Here is an 18,429-nt window from a genome sequence, read left to right on the forward strand (position 1 = left end):
TATACTGGGCCGTGGAGGCGCACTGGAGGTCTGGAGCGCAGAGCTGGCACAACGCGTCCTGGCTGAATCCCCCCTGTAGCACGGCAAGTGCGGGGAGCTGGAACAGGCCGCACTGGGCTGTGCTGGCGAACTGGGGATACAGTGCGTAGAGCTGGCGCAGGATATCCTGGACCGAAGAGACGCACTGGAGGCCAGGAGCGCTGAGCCGGCACAATCCGTCCTGGCTGAATGCCCACTCCAGCACGGCAACTGCGGGGAGCTTGCACAGAGCGCACCGGGCTGTGGCTGCTCACTGGGGACACCGTGCGCATCACCGCACAACACGGTGCCTGACCAGTCACACGCTCCCCACGGTAAGCACGGGAAGTTGGCTCAGGTCTGAACCCTGACTCCACCAATCTCCCCGTGTGCCCGTGGTAGGTGCAGCGTGGTAGGTGTACATTCTTTTATTTAAATGTTCCACCAAGAAAAAAACAATAAACAATACAACGAACGAAAACTTTCGTTGTGCAAACTACTTGCACTCAAACAAAGACAAGATCCCACACTGAAGGAGGGAAAAAGGACAGCTGCCTCTGATTGGGAACCACACTTGGCCAAACACAAAGAAATAGAGAACATAGAATGCCCACCCAAATCACACCCTGACCTAACCAAACATAGGGAATAACAAGGATCTCTAAAGTCAGGGCGTGACAATGACTTTAAATAGAACCATGAGGAAACCTGTAGGAAACATGCTGAAGTACTGAAAATCCCACAGAAGAACATTGTTTCTTGACGTTCTCTGAACTTTGAGAACATTCCCAATGTCAAACCAGTCGGAGAACGTTCCTAGAACATTACCAAAGTTGAAATGAAGTGTAACCATGTTTGAACTTTTATGAACCGTTCTGTTAAAGTAATGAAATACCAAGAAAATCTATTTTTTTGTCAAGTTTCTTAAATGTGCTGAGAATGTTCCAACACCAAGCTACTATCCTGCACCATTCCCAGACAGTTGTGGGAAGGTTGTATGCAAAATAACCATAGGACAACCACGCTCTCACCAAGATCTAAGAAACATATGGTTCTCAGAACGTTATGTGCTAGCTGGGTTGTTTCTTTAGTTCATTCCCTCAAAGGGAATAACAACCAAGGGAGAAGCCAGTGTCGAGTGGCTCCACTGCTTATTTTTTTAACCATCAGAGAGTGGGCTATGTGAACTGGGTTGCTGTGTGCATGTTTCCATGCCAGTGAACAGCAGACAATGTCACTCCATCTGGTAGGAATGAAGCCAAAATGGCATCCGGATAAAAGTCAGTGGCTGCCTGTGTCCCAGAGTACAGCAGGTGGGGTCTGCGACTGACATATCTGAACTAGATCCTAGATGGCTCAATCTACAGTGCCTTCGGAAAGTATTTGACTTTTTCCATATCTTGTTATGTTACACCCTTATTCTAAAATGTATTAAATACTTTTTTTCCTTAGCAATTTACACACAATACCCCAAAATGACAAAGCAAAAACTGTTGTTTTTTTTATTTTAGAAAAAAAAGAGTATTCATTATTAACATAAGTATTCAGACCTTTTGCTAAGAGACTCAAAATTTAGCTCAGGTGCATCCTGTTTCCATTGAACATCCTTGAGATGTTTCTACAACTTGATTGGAGTCCACCTGTGGTAAATTCAATTGATTGGACATGATATTGAAAGGCACACACTTATCTATATAAGGTCCCACAGTTGACAGTGCATGTGTCGAGGCACAGATCTGGGGAAGGGTACCAAAACATTTCTGCAGCATTGAAGGTCCCCAAGAACACAATGGCCTCCATTATTCTTAAATTTGAGAAGTTTGGAACCACCAACACTCTTCCTAGAGCTGGAAGCCCGGCCAAACTGAGCAATCGGGAATTGGTCAGGGAGGTGACCAAGAACCTGATGGTCACTCTGACAGAGTTCCTCTGTGGAGATGGGAGAACCTTCCAGACGGACAACCATCTCTGCAGCACTCCACCAATCAGGCCTTTATGGTAGAGTGGCCAGACGGAAGCCACTCCTCAGTAAAAGGCACATGACAGCCCGCTTGGAGTTTGCCAAAAGGCACCTAAAGACTCTCACACCATGAGAAACAAGATTCTCTGGTCTGATGAAACCAAGATTGAACTCTTTGGCCTGAATGCCAAGCGTCACGCCTGGAGGAAACCTGGCACCATCCCTATGGTGAAGCATGGTGATGGCAGCATCATGCTGTGGGGATGTTTTTCAGTGGCAGGGAGCAAGGTACAGAGAGAACCTTGATGAAAACCTGCTGGGTGGGGTGAAGGTTCACCTTCCTACAGGACAACCACCCTAAGCACATAGCCAAGACAATGCAGGAGTGGCTTCGGGACAAGTCTCTGCATGTCCTTGACTGGCCCAGCCAGAGCCCAGACTTGAACCCGATCAAACATCTCTGGAGAGACCTGAAAATTGTTATGCAGCGATGCTCCCCATCCAACCTGACAGAGCTTGAGAGGATCTGCAGAGTGGAATGGGAGAAACTCCCCAAATACAGGTGTGCCAAGCTTGTAGCGTCATAACCAAGAAGACTTGCTGCTAAAGGTGCGTCAACAAATGACTGAGTAAAGGGTCTGAATACATATGTAAATGTAATATTTCTATTTTTTTAAATATAGAAATGTACAAACATTTCTACAAATCTATTTTTGCTTTGTCATTATGGGGTATTGTGTGTAGATTGATGAGGGGGGAAAAACTTTTGAATCCATTTAAGAATAACATGCTGTCCACACCACTCGCGTTACGTGCGCGAGCGTTGCAAAATAAATGTACACATAAATGTTATTCAATCATTGCATCCAAACTGCTCGCGTGCGTCAACGAGCGTCTGCGTAGCCAGGCACTAAAATAGCACTTGGTTCTATTTGTGATGCTTGATGTGCTGCAAGTCCCGCCTCTCCCATCTCCTCCTTAGTTTTTAGAAGCATATGGGTGATTGAAAGATTAACTGAGGTCAATACTCCAGTCCAGTTGGTGGCACCTTAAAGTTGGTTGCCAACCGCCATATGAAGTCCAAAAAAGAAGAAGAAGCTTGAAGGAGGAAAGATTACTAGAAACTAACTCGGTTTACCCTTTTATCTGTGGATTAATTGTCAGAGTAGAGGACCTTGTACATTTCATGTAAAATAACAACCCAATGTTTATATCCCAGGACAAATTAGCGAGCAACAGCAAGCTAGCTAGCTAAATTGCCATGAATGTTTAATGCTTTCCGACCTGTCCCCAAATTAATATAGTTGATTCAGGGCTCCTCTTGATATTTCATCATGCATGTCCTATTGCGTCTGGTGTGCATGGACAAAATCAACATGCGAGCGATGGCGCACGCGGACGTAACAGAATGTGGAAAAAGTCAAAGGGTCTGAATACACCTGGCTGCTCTGTGGCAAAGTGAAAAGCACGTAGCTAAAGCTACAATGGGTTCCTACTGTATCAGAGCCTAGATGATTCCTTAGTACACCTGGTTGCATGATAGATCCGGGAGAAAATAAAATACTTTTGTCATGTTTAAGTCGTTTTAATGAGAGCGATTAAAGGTAACTCGTGTTGCAAATGTAACGCACCAGGAAGTGAAGGATCATCTACGGTGAATAATGAAAGTAGCGTAATGAAAACACAATTAGAGTATGAGCCTCAATGAAGGCCCATATTAACTGTCAAGAAGACGATCACACAGATTACTCAGTGCAATAAAGGAAGAAACTTTGGAGAGGTGGAAAGAAAAAAATACTTTTCAATAACTTTAATTCTTTTATTTTTTATTCACAATCATTAGGCTTGGTATTAAGTGCCCAATCATCCCCCACCAAATTGTAATGAGTCATTAATCAAGTCGGCTGATCCTAAGTCATTTGACGTGCTTAAAATGTAATTATTCACTGATAAACATAACATTTGGAGAGATGACAGCGAGATAAGACACAGAGGGTTTAGCGCACTGCCACCACTGCCCCCGCCACAGAAAAATGTCGCTGTCACATTCCAAGATCTCATTTGTTTAATGTGATTTCCCTGAAAGTCATCATAGCATCAACAGGGAAAAGGCCGCACATGATTGAGGGAGGAAGGGATGGAGGGGATGTAGAGATGGAAAGGAGGGAGTGATGGAGGAGGGGGCTTGTTAATGAAACTCAAAGTTAATCGAGTTGGATGGAAGGATACGGGGATATCGCCGCAGTGTTAGGTAATTGCCCTCTAGTCGCTTTCACTTCCACTGTAAATTAATGTAAATGTGACGGCCAGTTGCTTTTTTGTTTCAGTGTAATAGAGTTGTTAGTCATTACACCTGATTTGGCATATGGCCTAATTGGAATGACCTGATTGGCCCTTAGCTTTGTTGTTGAGTCAAGGTCAGGGCGTAGTAGGTACGGCTCCTTTGGCTTGTTCTCTGCAAATGAGCGACGCGGGGAGCTGCCGCGGGGTTAGCCAAAGATGTCAACTCTCTCATCTCTGCGTCTTCAAACAGCTTCAAACCGTCACAACAAATATCAAAGCCTCCCTACAATTCAATTCCCAATGTGGGGGTGCCCGTCACTCTGCCCCCTGCTGGCTCGCACCTGTCATAACACCAGTTGACACAGCTGCACCCTGTACCATAACACCCCCGAGGACTCTGTCTGACCAGTCAAACGATACGGGTTATCAAGACAGACTGCCACACTGTCAGTATGAGTTAGTCCAGACAGATCAGACACAACAGCAACAGATACAGACAGACGCCATGAAAAGTCATGTGCTACTTGTTTGTGAAATCAGTTAAGCAGGCAACTTTTAATTAATGTATAATGCATTTCCATTTCATATGTTTGTTCAATTTTTTTTGCCTTGAGGTGAGGACATGTGCTTTACCAATTAAAATATTTTTAGCTACCGTTAGTAAAAAATATTGGGAGACAGCATCAACACAGCATCATGGGTTTGAGATTATACACACACACATGCACATATCATCTGCAATAAATCGATCACACACATCATATACACACACACATACACCTCAGAGTGGGCATGGCTCAACCCAGTGCTGCTTGATGCCTTTTAATTGGAAAAAAAGTGGCAAATAACTGTAAACAAATCCATTTCCCATCCTCCCCATGCTTATCAGTCTCTCCCTGAGTCCTTACTACCGCCCCAAGCGCTCTATCCCCCACCCCCAACGGCCAGACTCAGTGACTGTCACCGCAGAATGCAAATCACTGCCCTGGTTTACACTGCCCATTGAGAGAGAGAGAAATATACAGTGAAAGGGAGAGAGAGAGATGAATCAAAGCAGAAACAACACAGAGCAATGGAACGATAAGGGAAGAAGGGGAAGAGAAAGACCGGATGAACAACAAAAAATCATCATTAGGGAGAGGAAGTGAGAATTAATACATGACTAATGAAGACAAATGGTCAAAATAGGTCTAATAAGCCTGTTTTATTTGTGTGTATATATACAGTACCAGTCAAAAGTTTGGACACACCTACTCATTCAAGGGTTTTTCTATATTTTTTACTATTGTCTACATTGTAGAATAATAGTGAAGACATCAAAACTATTAAATAACACATATGGCATCATGTATTAACCAAAAAAGTGTGAAACAAATCAAAATAGATTTTAGATTTTTCAAAGTAGCCACCCTTTGCCTTGATGACAGCTTTGCACACTCTTGGCAATCTTTAAACCAGCTTCACCTGGAATGCTTTTCCAACAGTCTTGAAGGAGTTCCAGCATATGCTGAGCATTTGTTGGCTGCTTTTCCTTCACTCTGCGGTCCAACTCATCCCATCCCATCTCAATTGGGTTGAGGTTGGGTAATTGTGGAGGCCGGGTCATCTGATGTAGCACTCCATTACTCTCCTTCTTGGTCAAATAGCCCTTACACAACCTGGAGGTGTGTTGGGTCATTGTCCTGTTGAAAAACAAATGATAGTCCCACTAAGTGCAAACCAGATGGGATGGCGTATCGCTGCAGAAGGCTGTGGTAGCCATGCTGGTTAAGTGTACCTTGAATTCTAAATAAATCACAGACAGTGTCACCAGCAAAGCACTATCACACCTCCTCCTCCATGCTTTACGGTGGGAACCACACATGTGAAGATCATTCTTTCACCTACTCTGCGTCACAAAGACATGGCGGTTGGAAACAAAAATCTAAAATTTGGACTGGATTTCCACTGGTCTAATGTACATTGCTCGTGTTTCTTGGCCCAAGCAAGTCTCTTCTTCTTATTGGTGGGTCTTCCTTTCCTGTGGCGGTCCTCATGAGAGCCAGTTTCATCATAGCGCTTGATGGTTTTTGAGACTGCACTTGAAGAAACTTTCAAAGTTCTTGAAATGGTCCAAATTGACTGACCTTCATGTCTTCAAGTAATGATGGACTGTTGTTTTTCTTTGCTTATTTGAGCTGTTCTTGCCATAATATTGACTTGGTATTTTACCAAAGAGGGCTATATTCTGTATACCACCCCTACCTTGTCACAACACAACTGATTGGCTCAAACACATTAAGAAGGAAAGAAATTCCTTGAATTAACTTTTAACAAAGACACACGTGTTAATTGAAATGCATTCCAGGTGACTACCACATGAAGCTGGTTGAGAGAATGCCAAGAGTGTGCAACGCTGTCATCAAGGCAAAGGGTAGCCAGAATCTGATGAAATTTGAGATTTTGAAGAATCTCAAATCTCAAATATATTTTTATTTGTTTAACACTTTTTTGGTTACTACATGATTCCATATGTTTTATTTAATAGTTTTTATGTCTTCACTATTATTCTACAATGTAGAAAATAGTCAAAATGAAGAAAAACCTTTGAATGAGTAGGTGTGTCCAAACTTTTGACTGGTACTGAAAATAAATACTCCATTGGATATTTGAAAATAACGATAAGCAATATGGCTTCCTTTTCTAGTTTGGCAGGTTCTTAGTACTGACCCTCTCTGTTGAGTTGACTTCATGTTGTTTGTAGCAATGCTGGAGAAAATATAGTTGGAAATGTAACATGGGGGTTGATTAGGCATTGAAGGCCAGGAAAATTGTAGAGAGAAAGGAAAAGAGAGAGAGAAGGGCCACCAGCATAGTTTCTCTCAGCGCTCTGGAGCAGAACTGTGAAAAGAGTGAAATTAAAAGCACATGATGAAAGACTTCTCTGGCCATCAAAGGAAGAAAAAAAGCCACTTGTGACAACATGACTGGTGATTTATTGATTTCTCCGCTCGCATTCGTCTTTCGGGGGCACTGCAAAAGAGCAAAGCAATCTCTGAGATTGTGTGTTATTGGTTGTTCTGGTATTCCCCTGGTGAATAGACACACACACACACACATCAACAGGGCTCTCAGTGGGGTGGGGAGAGTTTTTAATCCTCAAACACACAGTCGTAAATCAAGCCTTGCTACTAGATGCCCTGGCTAGTCGCTCATTGAGCACCTCCAGCCAACGGCACATTCATTGCAATTTACAGGGCCAGTCATGCGATACAGGGAGGGCATCAGTGGAGCGTACCTTTAGTTTGTAATTCCTAATTACTTTCACTCGCAACATGGCTGCTGAATTGCTAATGGTCAGAGGGTGTGACCCTGCTGAGAGCTTTGCTTTGATTGGGTGAGGGGAGGCTGGGAGTCCCTCTGTTTGGATAAAGGGAGGCTGGGAGTCACTCTCATAGGCTAATACTAATAGTGAGGGTGAGGTGGAGGTTAGAAAGTCTACTTGGTGCCAGTATGGAACATACAGTTGAAGTCGGAAGTTTACATACACCTGATCCAAATACATTTAAACTCAGTTTTTCAAAATTCCTGACATTTAATCATAGTAAACATTCTCTGTCTTAGGTCAGTTAGGATCACCGGTTCATTTTAAGAATGTGAAATGTCAGAATAATAGCAGAGAGAATGTTTTATTTCAGCTTTAATTTTTTTTATCACATTCCCAGTAGGTCAGAAGTTTACGTACACTTAATTCGTATTTGGTAGCGTTGCCTTTAAATTGTTTAACTTGGGTCAAACGTTTCAGGTAGCCTTCCACAAGCTTCCCACAAAAAGTTGGGTGAATTTTAGGCCATTCCTCCTGACAGAGCTGGTGTAACTGAGTCAGGTTTGTAGACCTCCTTGCTCGCACACGCTTTTTCAGTTCTGCTCACAAATTTTCTATAGGATTGAGGTCAGGGCTTTGTGATGGCCACTCCAATACCTTGACTTTCTTGTCCTTAAGCCATTTTGCAACAACTTTGCAAGTATGCTTGGGGTCATTGTCCGCTTGGAAGACCCATTTGCGACCAAGCTTTAACTTCCTGATTGATATCCTGAGATGTTGCTTCAATATATTCACATAATATTCCTCCCTCATGATGCCATCTATTTTGTGAAGTGCACCAGTCCCTCCGGCAGCAAAGCACCCCCACTACATGATGCTGTCACCCCCGTGCTTCACGGTTGGGATGGTGTTCTTCAGCTTGCAAGCCTCCACCTTTTTCCTCCAAACATAACGATGGTCATTATGGCCAAACAGTTCTATTTTTGTTTCATCGGCCCAGAGGACATTTCTCCAAATGTCCCCATGTACAGTTGCAAACTGTAGTCTGGCTTTTTTATGGCGGTTTTGGAGCAGTGGCTTCTTCCTTACTGAGCGGCCTTTCAGGTTATGTCGATATAGGACTCGTTTTACTGTGGATATAGATACTTTTGTACTCGTTTCCTCCAGCATCTTCACAAGGTCCTTTGCTGTTGTTCTGAGATTGATTTGCACTTTTCGCACCAAAGTACGTTCATCTCTAGGAGACAGAACGCGTCTCCTTCCTGAGCGGTATGATGGCTGCGTGGTCCCATGGTGTTTATACTTGCGTACTATTGTTTGTACAGATGAACGTGATACCTTCAGGCATTTGGAAATTGCTCCCAAGGATGAACCAGACTTGTGGAGGTCTACAATTTTTTTTCTGAGGTCTTGATTTTCCCATGATGTCATGCAAAGAGACACTTAGTTTGAAGGTAGGCCTTGAAATACATCCACAGGTACACCTCCAATTGACTCAAATTATGTCAATTAGCCTATCAAAAGCTTCAGAAGCCATGACATAATTTTCTGGAATTTTTAGCTGTTTAAAGCTGTTTAAAGGCACAGTCAACTTAGTGTATGTAAACTTCTGACCCACTGGAATTGTGATACAGTGAATTATAAGTGAAATATTCTGTCTGTAAACAATTGTTGGAAAAATGACTTTGTTAACAAGAAATTTGTGGAGTGGTTGAAAAACAAGTTTTAATGACTCCAACCTAAGTGTATGTAAACTTCCGACTTCAACTGTATAGTGTTGTACATTGGGTCATAAACAATGTTGTTCCAATGTTGCTCCAAACCTATGTTGCGTTGTTTGCAAGCATTATTTTGAATTGACCTATCAGCAGCCTCACTCCCATTCTTCATGCAGATTTGAGATTTCGACCAATGGCAGCCTCACTCCCTGTTAATCTCTGTTGTTCTAGGTGGAGTGGTTAAAGAATGAGGAGCCAGTGGGCTCGGACGGGAACATCGACACGCGAGCGGACCACAACCTGATCATCCAGGAGGCACGTCTGTCCGACTCTGGGAACTACACATGTCTGGCTAGCAACATTGTGGCCAAGAGACGCAGCCTCACTGCCACTGTGGTCATCTTTGGTAAGACGATGGGTTGGAACCTGGGTTGGTTTCATTAGGTCACATTGTAAAACATTTCAAAACATTGTGCAACGGTAAACAAAGATAAGCATTTGTTATTGGACTTCAGGTAGTCCGTCCCTGTTTCATTCAATTTTTCTCCATTTCGTGCCTAATGAATACTACCCTTCTCTATGGAGCAGACCATATGGAGCTTATCTTATAATTAGGTCCATTGCGCAAAGGCTAGCTCAATCAAGCACAACTTGATTTTGGGGGGTGTTGTTATTTCACTAAGTCAAACACCTTACAACAATCAAACCATACAGAGTTGTCCTATTTTGACACACAATTCATGGAAATTATGTGGAAATGTTACAAACAACATCCCTTGTATTCTTTCTCGAAATGTACACTCAGCGGTTGTATTTTTCTGTCATTGGTCATAGGCTGTCACATCTTTATAGCAATGTTTTCTTTATTTTATTGTACATGCATAGTTCCACATGCATTATCACATTGTTAGCACTTAATCTCCTTTCTCTTGAAATGTGTATCTGAAGAGGATGTTTTCTGCCTACTGTCAATGCATTTACTCAGTCTCTCATAAGCAGCATTAGGTGTTAAGAGCAGTCAGAAACATCATATCTGACATGTCTTGTCTGACATGTTCCATGCTGTGACAGGCAAGTAATGAGCAACTTCCTAGTTGTGTTTAAACACAGCAAGACTTTTAAAGACACAGGAAGGCTTTGACATGAGCTGTCAAAACTCCTCAGCTGCGTGCCCACCAGCTGGCTGCTAGCTGGTTGTTACCGCTGGCTGTTTGCGCTAGGCTAGAATTCCCTGTTGCTTGTGCTTTCGCAGCCCTGTAGGCCTCTTCTCTTTATTCATCCCATCTCTCAAAACCCGCTTTGCTAGTTTAAAACCACCCCCTCTGTGTCAACGAGACCAAATCACCACACTGACTGACAACCATTAAGACAACTGGAAATCCAGCTACTGTTTTTCGCTATACACAGAACCTGCCCATCAGTCGTCTGTGTAGCTACCTGACTACCTGTCATGCTAATGAGGTGACTGGCAAGCCCTGTTGGGAGAAATAGCCTACAGACAGACAGATGTAGTGGAGTAATGTGTTTTCTCACACTGACATTTGTTTCCTGTCTGATGATGAATGATGATGACTGAACTCATCAGTCAATCACTCAGCTGCTATTGAGGCCAGCACGTCTGAGAGAGAGACAGAGAGACAGACAGACAGACAGACAGACAGACAGACAGACAGACAGACACAGACAGACAGAGTGGAGTGTTCACCTCTCTGACATGCCTTTGGTTTCTTGGCCTATTATGTTTTGCCCAGATGGAGTTCCTGTGTTTTAGGCAGTCAGCCTGTCTCTGTCAGACAGAACATGTGCTATAAGAGAGAGTGTGTGTGTGTGTGTGTTTGTGTGCGTGCGTGCATGTGTGTCTGTGTGTGTATGTGTGTGTTTTAGGGGAGAAAGTAAGCCAGTGTTCATACTTCTGGAAGTGTATTTCTCTTCCCTCCACATACTTACAGTAGCTGTCATGTTATATTCCTTTATCCTTCTTTCCCTTTCTTTTCCTCACCCTCTTTTTGTCTCTTACCTTCTACCCTTCTCCCTCTCTCCCATCTCCCTCTCCTATCTCCATCGATCCTACTCCATCTCTCCCTCTACTTCCTCCCTCTTTCTCTTACTTTCTCTGTCCCTCAAGTGAACGGAGGGTGGTCGTTGTGGACAGACTGGTCGGCTTGTAACGTGCCCTGTGGGCGGGGGGTCCAGAAACGCTCCCGCACTTGCACCAACCCTGCCCCTCTCAATGGGGGCGCCTTCTGCGAGGGCATGTCTGTCCAGAAGAGTACCTGTAATTCCCTCTGCCCAGGTCTGTTTGTCTATTTGACTTCTTGTCTGTCTGACTATCTGTCTGTCTGTCTTCATGATTTTCATTCTATCCAACTGTCTGACTGTCTGGGAGGGGGGATTGTTTTGTTGTGGGGATGCATTATTTGCCTGAGCATCTGTATTTATGACAGTGCTGCTCTCCATGGCAGAGGAAGGCTCTGCCTCTGCTGTTAGGGTAATTTCCCTCCAAACCGGTTTCATAAACCTGTCGTCTGACCCCATTTTACTGACTGACAGTGGCTTGGTGTCTGAAATGTAATGCAGTGCCCTTCCGAGACAGAGACGGAGAGATAGAGAGAAGAGGTTAGAGGGCGGGGATGAAAGAGAGGGAGAGAGAGAAGAGACACAGAGAGAGCAAGAGGAAGAGAGGGCAGATTGGAAGAGTGCGAACATAGAAAAATAATAAGGATAAGGCATAACTGAGGCAGGGAAATAGAGAGAGAAATGCGAAAAGCAACTGAAGTGCAGCTGAGTTAACAACAGAATGATTGAGAATAGCCCTTACAATGAGTGAGAAAGCCAGAGAAAGACAGAAAGAGCAAGAGAAAGAGCGAGAGGGATCAGTGGCAGTTATCAGAGCGGCTGTGTAATCTGCGCAGTCCAAGTGTTCCTCTACACTTGGCCCAATTTATGCTTTCAAATCGCCACACCAATCACCAGGAAAATGCTGGTCATGTTGGGGGAAAGTTATCTGGCAAGGGCAGCACTCTCCTGCAAAACACTATCTCCATTTGGCTCAACCACTCTTCTCTCTCCTTCTCCCTCTCTTTCTGTCTCTCTCTCTTTCTGTCTCTCTCTCTCTTTCTCTCCCCCTATTTCTCTCACTCACTCTCTCTCTCCTCCACAAGACATTCTCTCTCTCTCTCTCTTTCTCTCTCTCTCTCTCTCTGTGAGTCTCAGCCTGTGCACAAACACAGCATTTGCATTTAGATTAGCAAGGCAGAGGGAAACCTTGAAAGCCTACAGAGTTGTTAAGGTAGTAGAGGAGACTTGATGGAACAAGCAAACTGTCTTTCCTGGCTTGAGTCAGCACCAGGATAGAACATAACATGGTATTGTTCTAATGTGGCCCCTGGAGAGAAAGAAGAGGGGGTTTTGTGTGGTGGGCTATAGGGCTAGTCCATTGTAAGTGCTCTATCAGTAAGGTCCAGTGTAGAGTAATTCTGGAGTAATGGTGGGGCAGTTATGTTCCACCTAGCTGTTTGCTGACTCTGGGAATCTATGATATGATTGTGTGTGAGTGTATGCGTCGAGCGTGCTTCATGCGTGCGCCTGCATCCTCCGTTGTGTGCTTGTGTGGTTACTGTACATGCTGTGCATATGCCTGTGTGTTTTCTAAGCCTTGCAACACTTCCTTCCTCCCTCTCAGTGGATGGTGGATGGGCAGAGTGGACAGAGTGGACGGTGTGCAGTGGTGAGTGTGAGAGGCAGCGCAGCAGAGAGTGTACGGCCCCAGAGCCCAAACGTGGAGGCAGGCTATGTGACGGGGCCGCTCTGGGAACATTCAACTGCACCGGGGGTCTCTGCACTCACAGTGAGTATTGTCAGGGGATCTCTGCACTCACAGTTAGTATTGTCAGGGGGTCTCTGCACTCACAATTAGTTTTGTAGGGGGTCTCTGCACTCAGAGTTAGTATTGTCAGGGGGTCTCTGCACTCAGAGTTAGTATTGTCAGGGGGTCTCTGCACTCACAGTTAGTATTGTCAGGGGGTCTCTGCACTCACAGTTAGTATTGTCAGGGGGTCTCTGCACTCACATTAGTTTGTCAGGGGTCTCTGCACTCACCAGTTAGTATTTCAGGGGTTCTGCACTCACAGTGAGTATTGTCAGGGGGTCTCTGCACTCACAGTTAGTATTGTCAGGGGGTCTCTGCACTCACAGTGAGTATTGTCAGGGGGTCTCTGCACTCACAGTTAGTATTGTCAGGGGGTCTCTGCACACACAGTGAGTATTGTCAGGGGGTCTCTGCACACACAGTGAGTATTGTCACATACAGATTCATCTGGTGCTAAAACTCTGGTGGTGGAGATCATTATCATTCAAATCTTCATTAGAATCTTCATTATCATCATTGTGATCCTCAGAATGTTCATCATTGGGATCATCATCATCAGTACTTTCATCGATTCCCTCTTTACTCCCCTTTGTGATTATATCATCATCATTATCATCATCAATACCACACTTATTTTGTTGAGAGTTTAAAACTTCACCAAATACAAAGTAGTTTTCTGTTGGCTGGCATGTTTCCAGTTGCAACACCAGCAATATTGTGGACAAATCCATCCTAAGTTCCTTAGTGCTGCAATAAGCAGTGAATGACATAGTGTATCTGCCACTTGCTTTGACAGCATGGCATGGAAGTCCATACAGTACTTATTTAGTCATTCTTCTGATGCCCATGTCATTTCATCTCTTCGCAGGAAGACAATCAGCCTTATCATGTTCCTCACATCAATCTCCACACACACACTCATACAAATACACTCATAAACACACACATGGTCCATACAATCCCTGGGTGACAGAAATTCCTATCACTGAACCAATCTCACTACCATGAGACACACACATCATGATCATGACCATACACACACATTTGGGCATGTACACTCATGTTCACATACACACAAACACACACCATATACTCTCTGGGTGATAAAGAGTCCTATCACTGGGCCAATCTTACTACCGCGACACACAGACACACACACATGTACATGTTGTACAGTACCTGCATACACATACATGTCCTCATTGGAAAACAACTACAGGTTAAATCCTGTAGTATTCCATTCAAGTAGAAGTGAACTGACATGGTGTCTCTGTGTCTTTGCAGATCTGCTACATGACGCCAAGCCACAGGGTGAGTTCTCCCCAATCACCATCTTACTTTAGAACACACCATGTACACACTGAAACCACCATGGCTTCTCCTCTACTATAACAACCATTATAGGTTGTCACGCCAGCACTCACAGATACAACCCTCCAACCCAAAACTCCAACATCATGATCCAGAACCATTATTGCCACTAGCATTATCAAATTCACCAATATTTAACATTATCCGACCACCAACATCATTATCCTATCATTATTAACCACAAACACTATTTATGTCATTTTCTCAATTGAAATGGCCGGTCTCTTCCAGAAATGTACTCTTCATGAGGAACCGTATTCTCACGATGAACATCATCAAAATCATGTCTTAAAGAGACAGTTTGAGATTTTGGCAATTTAGCCCTTTTTTCCACTTACCGAGTCAGAGGAACTCATGGATACCATTTTTAGGTTTCTGCTAGCTGTTCCCATAGACTACCAGTCATGCCAATTACTTCAGGGACGCCACAACTGTCGCATTCAGATTGTTTTAGTCTTTTTCGTCGTCGTGGGAAGGAGGGGAAATAGACGCAGCCAGTCAATCTGTCTGCCAAAACTTAGCGAGACCCCAATTAACCTGCCACTGTTAGCTGCTAATGCCTCTTTTGCATATTTTGGCGAATGCTCCTTTTCTTGGAGCTTCAGGCTACTTAGCGATTTTCTCAGTCCCATTCCTGTGCAGATCTCATTATCTTTGGAGAACAAGCTAAGCCAGCAGTCCTTTTCTTCACACACACACACACACACCTACACACACACACACTCTCTCTCTCTTTGTTATCTGTTGTGGCATACTGGTGAGACCAAATAGAACGTAATCATTGTAGATGAGCTAATTTAATGAATTGGTCTTGTCACACTATCCCAATAGAACGCAGAGGGCCACCTGAGCGATGCCAGAGCCAAACAGCCCTTTGAGATGACAGCCAGTGGCTGGGCTTGATTACAATCCTAGTTAGATGTGGTGTGTGTGTGTGTGTGTGTGTGTGTGTGTGTGTGTGTGTGTGTGTGTGTGTGTGTGTGTGTGTGTGTCTGACACACCAGTCAGGTGCTGGGGTGATTAGGACGACTTTCCTAGCAAGCTTCCTCATTAGTGCGTTAACAGAATGCAATGGGAGGAAGTGTCGCACCACAGCGGCGTGAGGAGACAGGAAATGGAAAACAATGAAGTCACAGAAGGAAGCAGGATGAAACCTGGACTGCCTCTCCCCTAAAAATAAATCCTGCTAATAACGTTATAGGAGAAGCTTAGAAGTTTTCAGGAGAAGCACAAGAAGCACCCCCCCCCCCCCAAATATTATTCCTTGAGAGATGTTACTGTGAAAGTTTGGGATAAACTTGACTTTTCTGTGCCTCTCCCGAAGCGTTTTAATTACATTTATTTTAAAAAGATGTGCAAACTTTGTATAGCTGTGAAAGTTGTGTAAGTCTGGCCAGTATAGCAATAAATGTAGATATCATGAGGCATGTAGCACCATCATAACATGTCAATAACTACTGAATTCAATATCAATATACAGTAGCTTGAGTTGATACCTTGTCTCTTTTTCTGATGGTTATGCTTTGATTAAACTATCTCTCACTTACTCCCACTTATCTCTCTCTCTCCCCCGCTCTCTCGTTCTCTCCCCCAGGTCTGGAGGGAAGCAGTGACGTGGCGCTGTATTCGGGCCTGGCGGCGGGGGTGGTGACAGTGGTGGTGTTGATTGTGGCGGTGACCCTCTACCGGAGGAACCAGAGCGAGTACGGCGTGGACGTCATCGACTCCTCCGCCCTCACCGGGGGGTTCCAGTCCTTCAGCTTCAAGACTACTCGCCAAGGTGAGCTCAGAGAACGCACAGACTGAAAGACAGACACAAACACACACACACACACACAGCTGAACACATATGCATATGAACTTTCGATAAAATGAGGCAGGAAGGGGCACACACACACGCAAACAGCTGAACACACACACACAAGAACACTTGCCAAGCTGAAGCAGATTGAAACACACACTTACACACATACAAAGCTGAAGACACACACATTACTGTGGTCCAACAGAAGCTCGATTTGTGTGACTGACCGTCCTTGGTGGTTACTTTGCGCTCCATTCAATTGATGTGTGTTTCATTTCTTCATTCTTCATTTAGTTTGACTGTCAGAAGTCCTTGTGTCCAACAGCAAGGTCGTGTTTGGTTTGCTCAGTGACTCGGTAGGGTGGTGGCAGCACTGTGTAAATGATCTCTCTCTCTCTCTCTCTCTCCAATCCTGTCTAGAGTGGAGAGGGGCAGAGACCAGACACAGCTTTCATTTCTCATGGTCTCGCTCCCTCTTCCAGACAGAATCTCAAACACACATGCACATTCACACACACCTCCTCCCACCACTGTTCAGCACCCCCACCCCTTCTCTACCTAAAAGAGAGGGATGACAGCACCATCGGAGGAGTGAATGTACCATCACGACCCTGCTCCTATGGCTCTGACTCATGCACTCAGTAATAGTAATGACCTTCGTTGAAAAGAGCATCTGCAATATTGAGTCACCCACAGAGATATATCTATCTGTTCTATAACTATAGATGTATGATCTTCATTTGGTCACCCTGTTGCCGGAGAACTGTCCTGCAATGCAGGAAATGTAAAACGTGCAGTGTATTTGAGGTTTAAAAAGGCTTCTGAAGTTTGTAATTTCCATTTCCAATTTCAGATGTGATTTTCCCTTATGGAAAATGTATCAACCCCTACAAAAATGTCCATTACTTATAATCCACTTAATAATTCACATTTCCTGTTGCTTCAGGATTAAGATCCTACATCTGTATGGAGTCTCCAAAAATGAACAATCTATCCCCTTGCTCCTGTACCTCCAATACGGTCAGACACAGTCATAGTAATAATACCCTGTGTTGAACAGAGCATCTGCACTGTTGCGTCACTGGAAAAATGGAGAGAGAAAAAGGGTGCTGTGTCGACCCAAAGATTGAGCCCTATTTCCATGGTTGTGACATGGCTGGTCTCCTTGGCGACAGCCTCTTCAGAGAGGAGTGATAGAATTGATCACACAGCAGGAAGAAGAAAGCTGTGATTTTATTGGGGCCTTTCTCCTCCCAGAGAATTTGGGTAATACACACACAGGGTTATACACAGCCCTCTCGTATTGTAGCCTACACACCAGGAGAGGAGTCTACAGTATATACTGTGCTCTGAAAAGTCCTTTGGTCTCTACTGAGTTAGGTAATTCAGCTTTTAGTTTTCTTGCACCTTATTTGTGGAACAATCTTCAACATGTTTTTAAATGTGATGTTGTGGTGCCTCTAGGGTAACTCAGAAAGCAGATTGAGGACCTTATTACTGATGAATGTGTTTGTTTTTTATGACCGTGTTTTTCTTTCCGCTTGCATTTATATTTATATTTTGATTTGTGTATTTTCTGTCATTTATGTCATTCAGGTCTCATCTGTAAAAGTGACCTTGGTCTCAGTATGACTCCCTGATAAAATAAAGGTTAAATACATTTTAAAAATAGTGCATTACTTTTGTTCAGAACCCTACAGGACATTATATAGAGTCCACATAGGGCTCAAGCCAAGTAGTGAGCTATATTGAATGGAGTGCCATAGGAGATGCAAGCACACTCCATGGAGCTGAGAAGAGATACAGTCTAAATGGAGCTAACTGCCTGCTAACTGCCAGTTAGCTTGGTCCTGTGATCTGCTAGCTTAAGCTTGGATTAGCATGTGAAGGTCTAGGGTCCCACCAAGTCTCAGTTTTCCCATCTGCTCAACCGTTTACCCAGCTTTGGTACACCATTTACTGTATTCTTAGTAGCTACAAAGCTTGAAGTTCAAAAGATGAAGAATCTTTCCCAAGTATAACACACACACGTACACACACAGACACAGACACCACACACACACAAACACACTTACACACGCACGCACGCACACACACACACAC

The 18,429-nt window shown here is 44.0% G+C and overlaps 1 protein-coding gene across 1 annotated transcript in view; it reads left to right on the forward strand.

Annotated features, from left to right (window-relative positions):
• Positions 1–18,429, forward strand: part of unc5da (unc-5 netrin receptor Da) — a 323,811-nt gene that overhangs the window by 276,391 nt on the left and 28,991 nt on the right. Inside the window, 5 exon segments of the mRNA XM_070442482.1 lie at positions 9,515–9,689; positions 11,409–11,576; positions 12,966–13,130; positions 14,436–14,462; positions 16,117–16,302. Coding sequence (XP_070298583.1) covers positions 9,515–9,689; positions 11,409–11,576; positions 12,966–13,130; positions 14,436–14,462; positions 16,117–16,302 — 721 coding nt within the window.

The sequence above is a fragment of the Salvelinus sp. IW2-2015 genome, linkage group LG4q.1:29, assembly GCF_002910315.2.
Source record: "Salvelinus sp. IW2-2015 linkage group LG4q.1:29, ASM291031v2, whole genome shotgun sequence".
NCBI classification, from domain to species: Eukaryota; Metazoa; Chordata; class Actinopteri; order Salmoniformes; family Salmonidae; genus Salvelinus; species Salvelinus sp. IW2-2015.